We start from the raw sequence: 20,915 nt of genomic DNA on the forward strand, positions 1-20,915 counted from the left end.
AAGGAAAAAGCATATGGCTACTTGTAAGACGTTGGACACTAAGAAAGAAAAGGACTGGTATCAGTTGGCTAGATAGAGGGAGCAAGCTGGAAAAGATATGCAGGTTAGGGTGATGAAGGATAGAGTTGGATATGTTCTTATAAATGAGGAGAGAGTGTTGAGAAGGTGGAGGGAGTACTTTGAGGGGCTGATGAATGAAGAAAGAGAGAGAGAGAGAGAGAGCGAGAGAGAGAGAGAGAGAGAGAGAGAGAGAGAGAGAGAGAGAGAGAGAGAGAGAGAGAGAGAGAGAGAGAGAGAGAGAGAGAGAGAGAGAAGTTTGGATAGTGGTATGGGCATAGTGAATCAGGAAGTGTGGTGGATTAGCAAGTAGGAAGTGAGGGCAGCTATGAAGAGGTTGAAGAGTAGAAAAGCAGTTGGCCCACATGACATACTTGTGGAGGCATGGATATGCAGAGCTATAGTAACTACAGAGGTATAAAGTTGATCACAACATGAAGATATGGGAAAGAGTAATAGAAGCTAGGTTAAGAGGAGAGGTGATGATTAGAGAGCAGCAGAATGGTTTCATGCCTTGAAAGAGCACTACCGATGCAATATTTGCTTTGAGAATGTTGATGGAGAAGTATAGAGAATGTCAGAAGGACTTCCATTGTGTCTTTGTGGATTTAGAGAAATCATATGAGAAGGTACCGAGAGAGGAGGTGTAGTATTGTATGAGGATGTCGGGAGTGGCAGAGAAGTATGTAAGAGTGGTGCAGGATAACTATGAGGGCAGTGAGACAATGGTGAGGTGTGCGGTAGGAATGATGGATGGATTCAAGTTGGAGGTGGGTTTACATTAGGTTCTGAGATCTATCTTGTTTGCAATGGTGATGGACAGATTGACAGATGAGATCAGGCAGGAGTCTCTGTGGACTATCATGTTTGCGGATTAGATGACATTTTGATCTGTAGTGTGAGTAGAGAGCAGATTGAGGAGAGTCTGGAGAGGTGGAGGTATGTACTGGAGAGAAGAAGAATGAAAGTCAGTAGGAGCAAGATGGCATACATATGTGTGAACGAGAGGGAGGACAGTGGAACGGTGAAGATGCAAGGAGTAGAGGTGGCAAAGGTGGATGAGTATAAATACTAAAATACTCGTATTCAAAGTAACGGGGAGTGCAGAAGAGAGCTGAAGATGAGAGTGCAGGCAAGGTGGAGTGGGTGGAGAAGAGTGGCAGGAGTGATTTGCAACAGAAAAGTACCAGCAAGAATGAAAGGGAAGGTACACAAGATGGTAGTGAGACCAGCTATGTTGTATGGTTTTGAGACGGTGGCACTGACGAAAAGACAGGTGGCAGCGTTGAAGATGCTAAGATTTTCATTGGGAGTGACGAAGATGGCGATGATTAGGAATGAGTATATTAGAGGGACATCTTAGGTTGGATGTTTGGAGACAAAGCAAACGAGGCAAGATTGAGATGATTTGGACATGTGTGGAGGAGAGATGCTGGGTATATTTGGAAAAGGATGCTGAAGATGGCGCTGCTAGGCAAGAGGAAAAGTGGAAACAGAGGAAGTGACAGAGGAAGATGCAAAGGACAGGAAGAGATGGAAATGGATGATCCGCTGTGGCAACCTCTAACGGGAGCAGCCGACAGCAGAGGGTGAAATCTATGCATGCGCCTTAAATAAAGATATCCCCTTGGCTTGTATCTCTACCACACATTTTTTTTATTAAAACAAACCATATAAAGGAATAAGAAATTGCTATCAACTGCTTGTAATGTGCTATGGCTAAACTCAGTCTTTGACTGCAGTGGAGGGTGACCTACTTTCTGTAGAGGCTTTCCCAAAATCATTGTCGGCATTCCCAAATTTAATCTGCCCAGCCCCTTACACATCTGTTCTACACAAATCTAAAAGCTGAGTGTATGTTAAACCATAAAAGTATTTTTAAAGCATAACAGACTGTGAAAGTGCAGAGCATCCTGAACAAAATGACAGATTAGGCAAGTGCTCATTTAGACATTAAAAGGCCGGTGCAGATGATGCACTGTAAATATCATACATATTTGATGATAATACATCAGCCCAAATAAGATTAGATCTTTGAACAATTCACATCATTTGATAATCTCTGCCAAATGTCAGTCACAATTGTGCAGATTTGGAATTCCTGGATTGGTTAAGGGGCAAACTGGCTTGGTTCTCCACTAGGGCAGTGATTCTCAATCTGGTTCTTTGGTACTGGGACTACTGCTGATTTTCTATTCGGCTAGGGCGTTATTTACATTCACCTGTTGTATCGGCCATCCAATGAGGTACATTTGGGAGGTGGAACAACAGATGAATGTAATGAGTGTAACAAACCACTGTTACTGTTACTTTGTCAGCTCCTTGCTGTAATCACAACCAAACATACTTCCTAGGTAGAATATATATGTGTATGCTCTGGTGAAGGACACTTCAGGAACTTTTTTAAACACACAGATATAAATTTTGAATCCTTGGCCCCAAGCAATGACTTTATGTTTACGTCTTCCACGGTATTTGGACATCAGGCAGTACGGCAACACATACATCTATTTTGGGCCATGGAGGAGAGGAGGTGGTAGTGGAAGAGACATCCATTGGGCCACTTTCTGTTACTTGCTATCAGCGGCGAAACTACCATATATGCAGGTAATGCAGCTGCATTGGGGCCCGCAATAGTTTAGGGCTCACATGCATTGACCCCTCTTTTTCTCGCCACTATCGTATCAAAGATCTCGAGCACTGAGTCTATGGTCTACGTTATGTTAAAAAAATGTACAAATTGTGCCTGCGCATAATTATGGCCATGCAGACTACAATCAATCAATTTTATTGAACATGTTAAAGAAAACATATAAGCAATAAAAACAAATAAACAAACAAAATCATCAGCAACATATAAGTGACAAATAAGCAGCTCAAATAATACTGATAATCTTCAAAAGGGGTAAGAAGACATATGTAACTTTTCTAGTCCTACCCCCTTATACTATTCATGCATTGATAATAGAAAATAAAAGTTAAATTTATAGCCATCAGTGTCTGTGACATCAATCTCAGTCGACTCAAACAAATTAGTTGGACTTCATACAGTGAAAAGCCTGAAGAGTGCGCCTATGACATAAATTGAACTTATTTATTGTTTATTTGACTAATAATCAACCTACACACTTGATTTTTGTGTTTATAAGGCCTATGCGTAGACATGAATAATGTTGTCAATGTGAGGGTGTGCCATCACTGCTAATGTTTTCATCTGTGTCAAGGTGCACTGTCACAGATTATGTTTTCATCAGTTATGGTGCTCCAACACCAGATTTTGTTAAGTAGGCTAGTCTATCACTAGCTTAGGCTTGCTATTATGATTCCTTTTCTATAGCACAGTGATCCGTTTCCTAGGAATAATTTCATTTAGGTGTCAACCGTGCAATGCATTTCGCTGTTGCTGGTCATTTTAAAGCTGCTTGCTTTCATTCACTACCAACATGAAGTTATGTTACGTCTGATTGTGATGGGCAGATCGGGGCCCGATTTGACCATTTTGCATTGGGGCCCGGCGCTGACTCATTACGCTGCTGCTTGCTATATTCAGGCTCATGGGGAGGTGGAGTCTATCCCAGCAAGCATTAGCAGAATGCAGGGAGACACACTGGATAGGTCACCAATCCATCATAGTTCCCACACACACAGTCACTCATGCACCTTTCACATCTATGAACAATTGTTTAGACTTCAGTTCACTTAATGTGCATGTCTTTGGACTGTGGGAGGAAACCCATGCTGACACTGGATAAACTTGCAGACTGCACACAGATAAGACTGGAACTGAATTCATGACCTTCCCGTATGAGGCAAAAGTGCAAACCACAAAGCCACTGTGCTCCTTCCTAGAGGAGACATTTTGAGGTAATGGGAGACAGACACTGTATGTTTATTAAATCGTGCAGAGTAACGACTCTCTCCCTTGCCCTAGTGTCCTTCATTTGAAATATCTGATTTTTGTTTCAACAGATAAATGATAAATGCATAAAACTTACTCTAGTCAGCTCATCAATCATGCTCTGCTGCTCCAAAACCTGCAGCTTGAGGAAGGCGATCTCCTGGTCATCATGGGCCTGGTCCAAGTCATTCAGAGACTTGAGTTTCTTCAGTGGAGGGTGCGAGCTGATCTTCTCTTTCTACAGACAAAAAAGTAAAAAAGACATATTTATGGTAACATCTGATAGTCAGTTATCTTAGCTGTGGACGTGTCTGTCGATGCTGAATATTCACACCACCAGTTTGATATCTAATTCAATACCAGACATATGAATACTGCCTTCCTGCTTTATTAAGATAATGTTTTTTGGACTGTGTATAAAGAAAATCCCAAAATAGGTTTTAGGGAAGCCTGAACTCAGGTCTTTTAGAAAACGAGATTCGAAATGAGGATAACACACTCCTCATCTTTGATGTCATCAAGAGGTGACTGCCGTACTGTCAAGAGAATTAAACTGTGTCTGAAACCATGTTCAGACATACTGCGTACTACATATTCCATGAGTATATACTACATAACACATAATACATATTAGTGAACTGTTAGATAATTTAATTTCTCAAATTTACAACAGAACATTTTGTGAAACTCACACAGGATAATCTTGTACATAACATACAGATACACAAAGACTAGAAATCAATTCATGAATAGTGGATAAAATTCACTAACATTTCAGCTATGAAAAATAATGTTTACATGACACATTTTTATCCTTTTTATTGCCCAATCAGCACAGAACAACTGGGCAACAACAGTCTGTCACATGTAGGCATGGTGCATTATGGGACAAGTGTGAATATAACATTGACTGCATACTCATTTCACATCTAATATATATCATAATTATTGCAAATGTAGTATACCGCAAGGTATTTTTCTTGCGCACACAAAATCCACATACTGCACAGTGCTTTGTTTAACTGTAGATATCGTGTGTTTAACTGTTTAAATGTAGTGTGTAAAACACTACATTTAACATCAATCTTAGTAAGAGTAGTATGGGTAGGTTTTCTCTTATGATGACATCACATATATGCTTTCTGTTTACTTCTCAAGATCGACAAATATTTATTGAACTTTCATCAATCCTGTTTTACTTTGGCTTTTTGCCTGCATGGGAAGCCCTTAAAGAGTTCATTAGGGTCTTCTTTGGGTGTGCTTAAAACGGAAATCTGAGATTTTTCTCTTTTAATGAGACTTTTTTTTTAATGGATCCCCCCCCCCCTTTCTCCCCAATTGTATCTGGCCAATTACCCCACTCTTCCGAGCCATCCCGATCTCTGCTCCACCCCCTCTGCTCATCTGGGGAGGGCTGCAGACTACCACATGCCTCCTCCGATACATGTGGAGTCGCCAGCTGCTTCTTTTCACCTGACAGTGAGGATTTTCGCCAGGGGGACATAGCACGTGGGGAGATCACACTATTCCCCCAAGTTCCCCCTCCCCCGAACAGGCGCCCCGACCAACCAGAGGAGGCGCTAGTGCAGCGACCAGGACACATACCCACATCCGGCTTCCCACCCGCAGACCCGGCCGATTGTGTCTGTAGGGACGCCCGACCAAGCCTGAGGTAACACGGGGATTCGAACCAGCGATCCTCATGTTGGTAGGCAACAGAATAGACCGCTACGCTACCCAGATGTCCCAATAAGACATTATTGTATAAAACTTGATGACAGTGTATCAATTCTGTTGGACAGGCAATCAATAACATGGTAGAACAGGCTTACAATATACACCAATGTAGGAGGCAGTGAGCAATAGACTTAGTGGAATTTTTTTTTTCATATTACAAACAGGGTGTAGCAGCCACTGTCGCTCATGTACCACCATCTCAACTGTGAACAGTTCCCATCTTTATAAAACTGGGATCCATAGGCCAACGTTAACATAGGCAGTCTAATGTATTACAAACAACAAAACTATATGGGAACACTGTTCTTCATTAATACTGACAGACTGTCGAACAGAAGTATCGCCAGCCACATCAGCATCATGTTTCAATCTTTTTTCCTGAAGGAGTTGTTTCCAGATATACCTATCTGCACCACTGTTTGTCCTACCCAGTCAAAAAGTCCCACAGAAGCAGATATTACTATGTAACCAGACTCCATGGTCTTGATGGATAAATAGCTATTCATCAATGGAGAAAAGTTGTGGATTTCAGCTTTAAGGCCATTTACTTTCTTTTCTTTCTTTTTTTTGTGGATTTTTTCCTCCTTTTTCTCCCCAGCTGTATCCAGCCAATTACCCAACTCTTTCAAGCTGTCCCGATCCCTGCTCCACCCCCTCTGTTGATCCGGAGAGGGCTGCAGACTACCACATGCCTCCTCCGATACATGTGGAGTCACCAGCCGCTTCTTTTCACCTGACAGTGAGGAGTTTCGCCAGGGGGACGTAGTGCATGGGAGAATAACGCTATTCCCCCCAGTCACCCCCCCCCCAAACAGATGCCCCAACCAACTAGATAAGGTTCTAGTGCAGTGACCAGGACATATATACCCACATCTGTCTGCCCACCCACAAACACGGCCAATTGTGTTGGTAGGGACGCCCAATCAAGCCAGAGGTAACACGGGGATTCGAACCAGCGATCCCCGTGTTGGTAGGCAACGGAATAGACCGTCACGCCACCCAGACGCCCTCGTTTAAGGCCATTCTCAACCAAAATTGAAAGATCACAAGGCAGATAAAATCTTATATCACAATTTTCCTACAGGGAACTTTATGATATGTAAATATTGCTGAGAAAAATATAATCATTTAGTTTTACATTAGACTATGTCATTCAAATTTTCCTCTAAAGCATGCAATGCTCTGTGACTGATTCACTTTACTGCAGGAATCATATGTAGGCTCCTGACTTTGATGATGAATTATACAGAGTTCGCAGCATGTTATACAGAGTAAATCCAACTTAAAATGAAAGAAACACGTGCATTAAAATGTTTCAGCCTTGATCAGTGTTATGCTGGCTCAAATGACCCAACTTTGGTCACACGTATGCATAAAGGCAAATAATAAAGTGTTAACAATAAACACACCTGTCTGTGAATGTTCTCATTCATCCAGGTCATGGTTATCCAAAGGAACTGAATCAAGTGCAACTGGACTTGGTATATATCCGTGAAGACGTTTCGCCTCTCATCCAAGAGGCTTCATCAGTTCGTGCCTTTCTGACTAGACCAAGCTAGTCTGACTAGACTAGCTTGGTCCAAGCTAGTCTGACTAGACTAGCTTGGACTTTCTGACTAGACCAAGCTAGTCTAGTCAGACTAGCTTGGTCTAGTCAGAAAGGCACGAACTGATGAAGCCTCTTGGATGAGAGGCGAAACGTCTTCACGGATATATACCAAGTCCAGTTGCACTTGATTCAGTTCCTTTGGATAATAAACACACCCCTTTGGATAAGTCTACTTCAATGTTAGCCTCAATATGCTACACTTGGTGTTGAGCCCCTGGATATCTTACAGATCTTTAACATCAACCCCTTACATACTAGGACAGCTTGAGATCATCAGTCAGGGATATGACTGGAGCTCAAGGTCTAGTTAAATACCAAACTTTGCAATCAGGGCCCGCTAAGCTTTTTAAAATAGCCAGTGGTTCCTCATTGGGTAGAGAAGGCTAGCGAAATCCAAGTTTTTTTCAAAACCAAAATTCTTAAATGAGTTCTTTCTCTCCCTGAATTTGGGCCATGCTTGAGAAGGATGGCCTGGGGCATGGAAATTGGATTGGGTGTAAGATGGATGTACGCAAACGCAGTTGTCACAAATGATTTGATTAATAAAGAATGACAGACTAGTTTTAACCAATCTGTTCTTAACCTGTGTTATTGCTGCTGTATTTGCCTGTTTCATTAACTCTCATTGCAATTCATGTCTACTGGTGACATTTGTAGAGTTACACTTCTTCCACTGAGCAGTGAAGTGGCTAAATGGCACCAGAGGGAGGGGGAATCATCCTTCATTCTTTCATCATGGAAGCTCTAATCCGTTATGCCATGAAGCCAGTATAAGTGTACTTTTTCAGCTACCAAATTACACTGAAATTTGTCATGGTGTGGTTCTAGTACTGAATATATATGCATTACTGATACAACAAGTAGAAAACTAATGTCTACTGAATAGTGTAGCATAGCACTGACTGCCCTGATGTCGTCAGTTCATCTGAACACTATGTTTATTGACAGAAACGTTTAATCTCTCATGTAAGTGACCTCTTCAGTCTCAACCAATTGCAGGTATCTCCACCCTTATAAACAACAGAGTGGAATAATGAGCGAAACCAAATATCAGTTTCATATGCAAATATGGGTGTGACCATTAACTAGTTGCAATGGCCATGTTGTACTATTCATGGCGGATTTAGGAATGGTTGCAATCACAGCATTGTAAAGTGGCGACAGGTGCACTCTCGTATCAGATGCGAGAATGATACGTTGTTTCGTTTTTCAGCTGGTTCGGTTCCCTTTCACACCTATTCGTTTGCTCTGGTCCGAATAGGTTGATGAAGCGAACCAAAATGCAGCCGCACGAGCCACGTGAGAACGTTAATTTCACTCATTGGTCAGATGTGTCTGGGGCGGGAGGAACGTAGTCCTAACCTGCTCTCCAATTGGTCAAATTTTCCAAAACGCGACAGAAACTCCCGGAAGTAGAATAACAGACAACGCACCACAAGTAATTTCGCAGTGATTTCAGAATGGAGAGACAACTGCGCGGGTTGATTTTGGCGTTGGTCATCGGTTTTTACATCGTTTGCATTTATCACTTCAGGCAAACGATACACTTTGAAAATGGGTCGCATGTTGTTGTTGTTGCTAAAGTGTATCGTCTTCCTCATTTTACAATGCACAGCGTAGCTGGCTACGGGAGAGCGTTTAGTCCAAAAATGCGCAGTACTTAATGCAGTTAGGTCGTATCACGTTCCCACCACAAACGAACCGCACCAGAGTGCGTTTGGAAGCGTACCGGTCCAAGACCACCTTTTCAACAAGGTCTCGGTCCGCTTGTTTGGTCCGCTCATGGTGCGCACCCGAGTACGATTGCTGTGTTCTCACCTGCCCAAACGAACCGCAGCAAGGGGGAAAAGGAACCAGAGTTCGATTCAATCGAACCAAACAAGGTAGGTGTGAAAGCACCTTTAATGTGCACATCCTTGTTATGGACGAACGCTGATTTGAACAGGGAGTCAAAAAGGCCATCTATGTTAATAGGGAACGACCATCCCTGAACCGAGGGGAGGGGCCTAAGATTACAAATGTCGCCATTTTACAATGCTGTGATTGCAACTATTCCGTTTTGCAAAGTCCCGCCCCCTTTAGTTACTGTTGCTATGCCCATCAAGCTTTTCAGAACCATCCAGGAAGTAGCCTGAAAACCTCAAAACATGAACGAAGAAATCAGCGCATTCCCAGAGAAAATAAGTGATGTATATTGGAGTAATTCATCATTAATATCATCCCGTGAAAGGCAGAAGGGGTTACAGTGTGCAGGGGGATACATTAAGAATATTAAAAGTAAAACTGACCTGGGCTCCAGGCTGCCGGGTGCCACTGTATTTGAGGGTAAAGCTTACCAGTCGCAATCAAAGAATGAGAAACCCCATCAACTAATTCTGAAACACACTTCTCTGTGAATAGTACACATGGCCATTGTAACTCTAATTAATGGTCACACCCATGTTTGCATATGAAACCAATTGATATTTTCGGTCGCTATGCAACTATATTGTTTATAAGGGTGGGGATACCTGCAGTCAGTTTAGACTGAAGAGCTCACTTAGTGATGAAATGTTTCTGTCAATACACGTGGTGTCCAGATGAACTGATTCCACCTTCTTTGAATTTCTTACCTGGATTATTTAGCATGCATAAATAAATTGAATCCTATTAGCTTCTAGGAAAAGTTAATGATGTGCAAATCAATATAAAGTAGGCCTGCAATGATAATGATCATTTTCACTATCCTTTAATCTCCCGATTATGTTTTGGATTAATAAATTAGTCTATAAAATGTCAAAATAATAAAGAAATGACCATCAAAAGTTCCCAGAGCCCAAGGTGATTATTTAAAAACATTACTTAGTCTGACCAGGAGCCGAGAGAAACCCGATAGTATTCATTTTATAACCATGTGAATGAGAGAAAGGCAAGCACATCTTAAGAATTCGTGAAAATGTTATTGAGGAAATGTTTGGCTTAAACCATTAAAGACTAAAATTATTAATCGATCACCAAACTTATAATCAATTAATTTTCTGTAGATGGACTTATCAGCTTGTCGTTTCAGCACCGGGGTGTGGTCATACATGCGCGAAATTAATATTGGTCAATATTTGCCTCCCATTCACTTCCATTCTATGAAGTGAAGGGGCAAATAAAACATTCGCTTCCGGTGGTGAAAGAAATTTGCATCTTCGCTTTGCGTGGAGTTCAACTTCAGTGAACTTTGACAGGCGAATCCACAGCCTCAACCAATAGCAAAGAAATGTGTGTGGTTGACCCCACTTGGCTGTGATGTTTTTAGTGAGCCAGGATGAGGACGTCGATTGTCGCTGTGTCTAACCAGCCGGTATTGTACGACATTGCCTGTGAAAAGTACAAACTACCCCTCAAGAGAGGTACTGCCTGGCTGGCAGTCAGTTGGGCATTGAACGTAAATAAATGGAGAATGTATTAATAACATCAATTCATATTTCACGGTATATAACTTGTACACGAATGTTCTTCCTCTGTATTTGTCCATGAAACTATTGTAACGTGCATGGATAAGTAGACACGTTGGTCCTTGTCTAATGGATCGGACCCTTTAGTCGACTGGTTAACGTTGTCGCTTGCGGTGTGGGAGAAACGGGTTCACGTCCCGGCTGTGGCGACGGTTCCCGAACTGCCCCCCGAATTCGCTTACACTATGATAACATTTACAAGACAGACAACTATGTGAAAACATTTATCGTTCTCTGGGCTTCAGTGCACATTTTCCCATCGCAAAACCAACAACCACAACTACGCAAATGGACTACAAACCAGAAAACTGATTTCCATGTGTGTCACATCCTGCATTGCCCACATTCAGCATGACAAAATGCGAATTTTGTCACCTGCATTTACACATACGTGACCGTAGTGTTTATCTAAAGGCAGACCTGGGCTTTATTCCATTTACAAGTCCTATCCGTTTATAAATTCTTAATTATCCTGCCCCAACTTGCCCAAGTGAGTGCCCCACTAACTGCACAGCAAAAGCAGGGGCAAAACGGGAATTACAAGTTATTATCCAGTGCCATACTAAGATATACTGATAAAAAATCAAGTTGTGGGAATTGAAGCATGCAGGGGGAAGGGAAAAAAAGCTAACAGCCACAAGACAGAAAAGAGACAGAAGCAGCTAGTCATGACAAGATGAACCTGAATACAATTTAATCTGTCTCTGTAAAATACGGAACTTTTTGCCAGAAAAGGCAGCTCTTTTTTTTTTCAGGTACATGGGATTGTTTAAGATGCAGACTGAAATCTTGACATGAAATTAAAGGCACATCCCCCTGGTGGCATGCTGCTTCCTCCATCAAAAGGCATAAGAGTAATACAAAAACTTCAGCATTTTTTGTTCACAGTGAGGGGAGAAAAAAAAAACGTCCTCCTAACCATCTCCAAGTTCTCCTTAGCCAGGCTCTTGAGTTTCTCCTCCAGCCTCTGGAGTGTCTGGGCCAAATCGTCGTTCCTCTTATTCAGAAGTTTGTTTTTGTCCAGCAGTGGCTTGCACTGCTTCTCTGACTCTCGCACTCGCTTCAGCTGTCAGAGAGTAAGACAGGAAAGAATTAAAGTCACAGGGAGAGATGAAAAAGCTGCCGGCCAGGGACAGAGTGATGGCAAGAGGCAAGAGGGAAGGCAGACAGACAAACCGAAAGATAGGAGATGAGTATGGGGGAGAGAAGATGTAAAAATAATGGGTAAGTATAGGTTGATGTATTTATGTTCATATGTCATCCTTTTGATTTTACATCAGGTATTAAGCGCTCAACCAGAAAGTGGATTACAATGAAAGCAAGAGTAGAATTTGTATAATCAGACCTTGCAGACATTACAATGATAACGTGACCATGAAGTAAACCAATGATACCAGTTCATTCCTCTCATCCACCAGCAGCGAGTTGCGGTCCTCCAGTTTGCGTATGGTGGAGTTGAGCTCTGCAATGCGTCTCTGGTTTCTCCTCATGTCCTGAAGAACACATAACAAAGAGGCAAAACATTTACTGTCAGCTTCTCACCAACACAGTGGCTTGCTGCACGTTAGCCTGTACTCACCATGAAAAAATGTGAGGCTAAGAGAGATGTTACGAGCAGTAAAGTATTTCTCAAGAATTATCAAAAAAATCAAGCTGGCCTGTGGGCTTAAGGTCTATTTTAAAACTGGAAAGAAAAAAAATCACAATGTGTTGGCTGAAATAAGACAGTAAACTGTAATACTCTGTGACATACTCTCCTCAACAAAGCATCTACTATTTTGGCATTAATGTTAAGAGGCCACGGCACAGAGAGACACAGAAAAGTCAAAACCATTTAGCTCTTTCATTATGTTATTTCTGGGGGTTTCCCATTAAATGCAGCCCAATGACCAATTATTTCGAAAATGTCTCATATTCAGCAAACCAGGGCTTAATGAAAAAAATTTCCCCCAATCAGTTTGTCTCAAGCCTAACCAATATTTTAATGTTCCCGTTCTTGCATTCTGCCCTCAAACTGTTGCGTTTCTAAACCAATGAGAACAAAGGCAAGGCAAGGCAAATTTATTTATATAGCACATTTTATACGCAAAAGCCATTCACAAAATATCGAAGGACAAGATTAGGAATGAGAATATTAGAGGGACAACTCAATTTGGATGGTTTGAAGACAAGGCAAGAGAGGCAAGATTGAGATGGTTTAGACATATGGAGGAAAGATGCTAGATACATTGGGAGAAGGATGATAAATATCCCCATGGCCCTGAGCAGGATAAGCAGTTTGGATAATGGATGGATACTGAATATGTTTTTCCATTATACAAAGACACAACAAAGAAAACAAAAACAAAACCATAAAATGGTCTGGATTGCACCATCTCCACGAAGTCGACACATTTCTCTGAAATATTCAGCGCACTATTCACATGCAAACATCATCCATTTCTCCCATTTCTCTCGACATTGCTACTCTTGCGTTCTTATCCTGTGAGTTAACAGTTCCATATCATGTATTGCATTCACTATTTTCAGCCATTCACCCTGTGTTGGTGGTTCTGCCTTGTACCATCTTTTTGTAATGGCCTTTTTACAAGCTGCCAACAAGATTTTCAAGAAATATCTGTCTTCTCTTAACACAATATCTGTTTAAACAACAAGGAAAATAAGGATAAAAAAAAAGAAGGGTAGGGGCGACCAGGTAGTGTAACAGTCTATCCCGTTACCTACCAACACAGGGGTTGCCAGTTCGAATCCCTGTGTTACCTCTGTCTTGGTCAGGCGTCCCTACAGACACAATTGGCCGTTTATGCGGGTGGGAAGCTGGATGTGGGTATGTGTCCCAGTCACTGCACTAGTGCCTCCTCTGGTCAGTCGGGGTGCTTGTTCAGGGCGGAGGGGGAACTGGGGGGAAATAGCATGGTACTCCCATGCGCTATGTCCCCCTGGTGAATCCCTTCACTGTCAGGTGAAAAGAAGCGGCTGGTGACTCCACATGTATCGGAGGAGGCGTGTGGTAGTCTGCAACCCTCCCCGGATTGGCAGAGGAGGTGGAGCAGTGATGGCTCGGAATCGTGGGGTAATTGGCCGGATACAATTGGGGAGGAAAAAGGGGGGGGGGGTCAAAAAAAAAAACAAAGGGTGAACACAACTCTTTAAACAATGAAATAAAAGGGAAATCAGATGGAGGCAGAAAGTCCCACTAAGGCGGACTGGAATTCAGCTCACAAGTGCCACTGGTTTAACCACATTAAAGTCACTGAGACACCATTTGCAGAAAAGAAGTCCAACAGTTTGTCCCCGGACGAGACTTGGTTCAGACTTGGCTCAAGTATGTTTGTAGATTGTTGGTCTGCATTACATTAGTTAGCAACTCAAACGATCAAACAGACGGTGATACAAGATTACCATTTTTGACAGGGTCAACCAAACAAATGGCAGCATGTAAGATTTGCCTTTTTAAAACAACTATTTGACTTGAAGAAGAAGAGGCACATTGGCAGTGAGTACATAACAATGAAGGCAAGCCAAGATGGGAGCTAAATCCCAAGACATTTGGGATTTTGGAGGTAAAACTGGAATAACACTTGTGAAATCTTAATTGCAGGTGACGACACATTTCATTCATTGTTATACAATACATGGAACGCAAAAAAATAATGTAATTAACCGGTAATAGAGATTTCAAATTACCGATAACGCTCCAGAACAATACATGATCTCGTTTTTGTTTTCATTCCTAGTAAAATATCGCTCTTTGAGACCTGCCACACACCAATAATGATAATAAAAATGTAATATTTGTAGAATGTCATTTTAAAAAGCATGATTTCTAGTTGTGAAGGTTATTGGGGTCAGTTGTTTCTAATGATGTGCCATACACACACATTATTCCAGTAACACGACACATCAGCTGAAAACACTTTTGTCTTGTTTTACAAATTAAATTCTGCTTGTGGTATCAGCAATTGTGTCTGGTTAAGTGGTGCTGATACACTGATAAAACCACAAGCTTAGAAAAATATAATTGATGAAGATCAGTGTCAGCAGCTTGTTGCGCCGTATTCCATATCTATGGAGACAGCAAACATGTGTCCCAATATAACAACTGTTTAATTTTCATGTGTATCAAGGATTCACTTTTCTTTTTGTTTGTAAGCAGGGGAACACAACCTGAACAGCTGTACAAAATAAACAGCCTTCATTAAAGAAACTTCTCTTATTTTTATCTTGCAACCTCTCATCTTATCTCATCACTAGCCATTTCTCCAGGGTTGGTTCGCGGTGGCAGCAAGCTAAGTAGGGCACTCCAGACATCCCTCTCTTCAGCAATGCCCTCCAGCTCCTCCTGGGGGATCCCAAGGTCAGAGTTGACATGCAGTCCCTCCAGCAAGTTCTGGGTCTACCCCGGGGTCTCCTCTCAGTAGGACGTGCCTGGAAAATCTCCAAAGGAAGGCATCCAGGAGGCATCCTAATCAGATGCCTGAACCACCTCAACTGGCTCCTTTCAACATGGAGCAGTGGCTCTACTCCGAGCTCTCTCCAGATGTCTGAGCTCCTCAGCCTATCGCTAAGACTGAGCCCAGACACCCTACGGAGGAAACCCATTTCAGCCACTTGTATCCGCAATCTCACCCTTTTGGTCACAATCTCCCGCTCCATCCGACCCTCACTCGTGAACAAGACCCCGAGATACTTGAACTCCTTCACTTGAGGCAACAACTCATCCCCAACCCGGAGGGAGCAATCCACCATTTTCCGGTAGAGAACCATGGCCTCAGACTTGGAGGTGCTGACTCATCACCTCCAAGTCTGAGGCCATGGTTCTCTACTGGAAAATGGTGGATTGCTGAAATGGTATCTTGAAACTTTTTTTTTTTTAATTAGTTGAATCTAGTGTTTGAATAATGTAGGAGTCACGACAAGCATGGACAAACATTTTAATTTTATCAATTCAGGTACACTTGATTATGTCGCGCCCCAAAGGCTGCAGCCATGGCCATGTGTGTCAAGTTCTCTGATTCAAAGAACTGTTGACTGTGGATTTGATTGTAAATAGAGAAGCATTTCTCATGCAAAAATGCCACAGAAAAGGTTGTTTTGGTCAAGACAGTTATTGGATGAAGAAAAAAGCTTTTATGAATAAGGCTAATGCAAAGACAGACAATCTTCACATGTCTGCACAGGCATGAAAGGCACTGAGGAAATATATTTGGGAGAGATTATTGATACTATATACAAGTATCATCTCAGGTCTCTAGAGTTATATGACTGAAATTAATTACCCACCATACAATTGAAATCACATAAGTTCAAAGAACTTTGTCCTGGTTAATAAAAGGCCATGAGTCATTTGTCTCTCTAATGAAATTATTTTAAATAAAATTATCAGACTAAAGAATAAACCTTTCAAGTAAGCTGGACCATAAGATGGACTCATTTAACATTTCCTTTACATAATCAATGACTGATTTGAACAAAAGGAAGTGAAGGTAATGATGAAGTCTGTGAGTATCTATAGGTCAAGAAAAAACCCACAGGCACAATCATGAATGAAAAACAGTGGGGCAGGAGTAAAGGGATAAGAGAAAGCTATTACAACTTTATTTCCCATCTCATCATCAGCTGCTTCTCTGGGGTCGGGCCGCGGTGGCAGCAAGCTAAGTAGGGGACTCCAGACGTCCCTCTCCCCAGCAACGCCTTCCAGCTCCTCCTGGGGGATCCCAAGGCATTTCCAGGCCAGATCGGACATGTAGTCCCTCCAGTGAGTTCTGGGTCTACCCCGGGGTCTCCCCCCAGTTGGGCGTGCCCAGAAAACCTCCAAAGGAAGGTGCCCAGAAGGCATTCTGATCAGACGCCCAAACCACCTCAACTGGCTCCTTTCAATGCAAAGAAGCAGCGGCGCTACACCGAGCTCTCTCCGGATGTCCGAGCTCCTCATCCTATCTCTAAGGCTGAGCCTTAGAGATATTACCTTCATTTATCATTATTTTTACTCTCTTTTGATCAAATCAGTCACACAATCGACGGCTAATTTTATCAAAAGAGAGTGAAGGTAATGATGAAGTCTGTGAGTATCTATGGGTCAAGAAAAAAACTCACAGGCACAATTATGAATGAAAAACAGCGTGGCAGGCTATTACAAATTTTAGCAAGTAAAATAAGTTCAATGTTGATGTGGTCTAATATCCTCTCATGTCATAGCATCAACGTTTGATCAAATCTGATCAGACTTACAAATAATAGAAAACAGAAATCATGCAGAATGAACTCTCATGCCATACGCTTTTACTCGAGTGTGTCAGGGAGGATTTTCTGGACAAAGCATCAAGTTTCTTTCAGTATGACTCTTCAATGTGCTCATACAGAGTTGCTTGGTGAAAGGGCAGGGCCTTTTCATTATCGCATATTTTTAGAAATACACTTTTTTTAATTATAATCTTACTATGATCCAAAAAGGTGACATAACTAAAAAGTAGAAGGCATCAAACGCTAAAATTCAACTGGCCATGTCTGCGGGTGGGAAGCTGGATGTGGGTATGCGTCCTGGTCGCTGCATTAGCTCCTCCTCTGATGGGTCGGGGCACCTGTTCAGGGGGGAATAGCCTGATTCTCCCACACGCTACATGCCCCTGGTGAAACTCTTCACTGTCAGGTGAAACCAAGCGGCTGGCGATTCCACATGTATCGGAGGAGACGTGATAGTCTGCAGTCCTCCCTGTATCGGCAGAGGAGGTGGAGCAGCGACCGGGACGGCTCGGGAGAGCAGGGTAATTGGCCAGATACAATTTACAATACAATACAATTTATGTGTGTGTGTGTGTTTGGATATGTCAGTGCATGCATAGTGCATATACATGGATTATGAACTTTGTATGGAATCAATACTTTTCAAATAATCAGGAAAGTGCTCGTATAGCCCACATCACTGGTATCAAGTGAAAACCTTTGGTGATTTGTCACTTCTCCAAAACTGAACGCTCAAGTTGTCTATCTTGAAATTATAGGATTCACAACTGACTGGTAAGTGAAACCCAATCCATACCCAATATGCAAATTAAATATAAATTAAAACGAATTCAAAGGTGCACATTTGAAGGTTGTTGTATGAGATCAGTATACAGTAAGGCACTTTGCTCTTTTTTTTTCTACTTACCGGGCTTCCACAGTGCTCGGCCCCATCCCCAGCTCGCCCAGGGATCTCCCTTTTGGGACTTCCCAGACCGCACTCAGCCTCCTTCACCAGGAACAGCTGTTCATCAAGGGCATCCTTCTGCAACTGCAGCTTTTGCAGGAAACCTGATGTGGACTCCAATTCCTTCTCAAGAGCAAAGATGGTGCGGTCTTTAGATTTGATTTCATCCACCTGGTGTAAGCACAGGGCGGTAACAGAAAATCAATAAATAAACCCATAAGCAAAACTTGTAATTATTCAACTTTTAATTACTCCTTCAGCTTCTAACCCCTCCCCAAAGAATTGATAAAGAACCCCTTTTTACACCTGGCATTAACATGCGTCTCTTATTTAGATGGTGTCTAAATTTTATTTAGCTGGATTATACACTGTATATGGCCAAAGGTATGTGAACACCCCTTTTGATGAGTGGGTTTGGTTACTTCATTCCACTGTTGGTAGATGCATAAAATCAAGCACACATCCATGCAGTTTCCATAGACAAACACCAGTCGTAGAATGGGTCGTACTGAAGAGCTCAGTGACTTTCAACATGGCTCTGTCACAGGATGCCCCCTCCCCAACAAGTCAGTTGGTCAAATTTCTGCCCTGCTAGATCTGCCTTGGTCAGCGAGAAGTCTGTTATTGTGAAGTGGAAACGTCTCGGAGCAAAAACAGCTCATCCGTGAAGCAGTAGAACACATAAGACCACAGAACAGGACTGCCAAGTGCTGAAGCATGTAGCAAGTAAAAATCATCTGTCCTCAGTTATAACACTCATTACTGAGCTCCAAACTGCCTCTTGAAAAAATGTCAGTACAAAAACTGTTTATTGGGAGCTTCATGACATATGTTGTCATGGCCGAGTAGCCACACACTAACCTAAAATCAGCATGCGCAATGGCAAGCGTGGGTTGGGGTGGTGTAAAGCACACCGTCACTGGACTCTGGAGCAGTGGAAAGGCGTTCTGTGGAGTGATGAATCACTCTTCACTATCTGACAGTATGATGTCAGGTGAACGCTACCTGCCTGAAATGCATAGTGCCAACTGTAAAGTTTGGTGGAGGAGGAATAGTGGTCTGGGGCTGATTTTCATGTTTTGGGCTAGGTCCCTTGGTTTCAGTGAAGGGAAATCTACAATACACAATGACATTCTTGCTCTAAATTGGTGGCAACAGTTTGGTGAAGGCCCTTTCCTATTTCAGCGTGACAATGCCCGACAATGACAAAGCCAGGTCCATGAAGACATAGTTTGCCAAGTTTGATGTGGAAGAACTTGACTGACCTGCACAGAGCCCTGACCTCAACCCCATCCAACACGCCAACTGTGAGCCAGGCCTTCTCCCCAAAATCAGTGCCCAACCTCCCTAATGCTCTTGTGGCTGAATGGGAGCAAATCCCTGCAGCCATGTTTCAAAATCTAGCGGAAAGCCTTCCCAGAAGCGTGGAGACTGTTATACTAGCAAAGGGGGGACCAACTCCATATTAATGCCTGTTGTTTTGGAATGCGATGTTCAACAAGTGTTTGGTTTAGGTGTCCGCGTAGTTTTGGCCATGTAGTATTTACACCTGACATTATTATACATCTCCATTGTCCATGCTGAGATTTGCCTGTGATGTCAGGTGTAAATGCAAAATGCACGTAACGGTATGTTCATCTCTCATGAAATGTTTAGTATTTTCTAGACCTACTAGGAAGCGTATGCCTGCTATGGTTATAATTTGTCATATTACACTGTTATTTATACTTTTACTTTTTTCCCCTCCTTTTTCTCCCTAACTGCATCCGGACAATTACCCCACTCTTCTGAGCCGTCCCGGTCGCTGCTCCACCCCCTCTGCCGATTCGGGGAGGGCTGCAGACTACCACATGCCTCCTCCGAAACATGTGCAGTTGCCAGCTGCTTCTTTTCACCTGACAGTGAGGAGTTTCACCAGGTGGACGTAGCGCGTGGGAGGATCACACTATTCCCCCCAGTTCCCCCTGTCCCCTGAACAGGCGCCCCGACTGACCAGAGGAGGCGCTAGTGCAGCAACCAGGACACATACCCACATCCGGCTTCCCACCTGCAGACAGGGCCAATTGTATCTGTAGGGATGCCCAACCAAGCCGGAGGCAACACGATGATTCAAACCAGCGATCCCCATGTTGGTAGGCAGTGGAGTAGACTGCCAGGCCACCCGGATGCCCCTGTTATTTATACTTTATCTCAATTTCAGAAATGGAGGATGAAGCTGTCCTAGACAGTTGGCACGTCATAGGAAACTGCAGGAGAAAGCAATTATAGGTTGTACTCATCTCAGTTCTCAGAGCTACAACTCTCAATTTGGATGAGAGTAGTTTATCTTTAGGATTGTTGTTTTAACTGCAAAACCTTTTAACAAGAGATGAAACAATTGATAACTTACATGAATCTATGTCTGTTTTTGTTTACAAAGCTTATCACAAACTATGCTGGAATATAAAACAAGCAATAACAACTAGAAGAGTGCACTCGATAGAGTGCAGATCTCTGCCAGGTGTATCTCACTTTCTTCAGTGCTCGGGCTTTGGTTGAAAAACCAGCTGAGGAGTTAGCAATCAGTTGGGGTATAAAACACGTTTTTCAAAGGTTTTGAATCACTGCAACTAAAAGAGGTCCTTGATAATACAGTCATAACTGTGCACAAAAATTATTAGGCTAACAGGCCCACTAGCTATGTGTGTGTGCCTATCTGTGATAATACTGTGATAATAGAGAGATTATGAGCCCCAACCACACCTGCTGATATTATATTCCTCCTAATCCCACCCCCTTCCCAAATGTGCCCAAGGTGTGCCATGTACCTCCTGCCATGAAAGTACCAAAAGTACGCTCGCCACACCCTGTACACACAGTTGACTGTAATTTGTGCCAACACTTTCAAGAAAATTGGTCCCATAGACACAAACATGGGCAGATTGACAGAAAGAAAGATAA

At 42.6% G+C, this 20,915-nt stretch overlaps 1 protein-coding gene across 2 annotated transcripts in view; it reads right to left on the reverse strand.

The window, feature by feature from the left end:
- Positions 1-20,915, reverse strand: part of jakmip2 (janus kinase and microtubule interacting protein 2) — a 70,760-nt gene that overhangs the window by 40,997 nt on the left and 8,848 nt on the right. For both annotated transcript variants that reach the window (XM_056284465.1, XM_056284464.1), the window contains exons 4-7: positions 17,937-18,146; positions 12,181-12,279; positions 11,706-11,852; positions 4,053-4,193 (exon numbers count right to left, since the gene is read on the reverse strand). In XM_056284465.1, the coding sequence (XP_056140440.1) occupies positions 4,053-4,193; positions 11,706-11,852; positions 12,181-12,279; positions 17,937-18,146 (597 nt within the window). The remainder of the gene's footprint in view (positions 1-4,052; positions 4,194-11,705; positions 11,853-12,180; positions 12,280-17,936; positions 18,147-20,915) is intronic.

Source organism: Lampris incognitus, chromosome 8, assembly GCF_029633865.1.
Source record: "Lampris incognitus isolate fLamInc1 chromosome 8, fLamInc1.hap2, whole genome shotgun sequence".
Classification (NCBI taxonomy): Eukaryota; Metazoa; Chordata; class Actinopteri; order Lampriformes; family Lampridae; genus Lampris; species Lampris incognitus.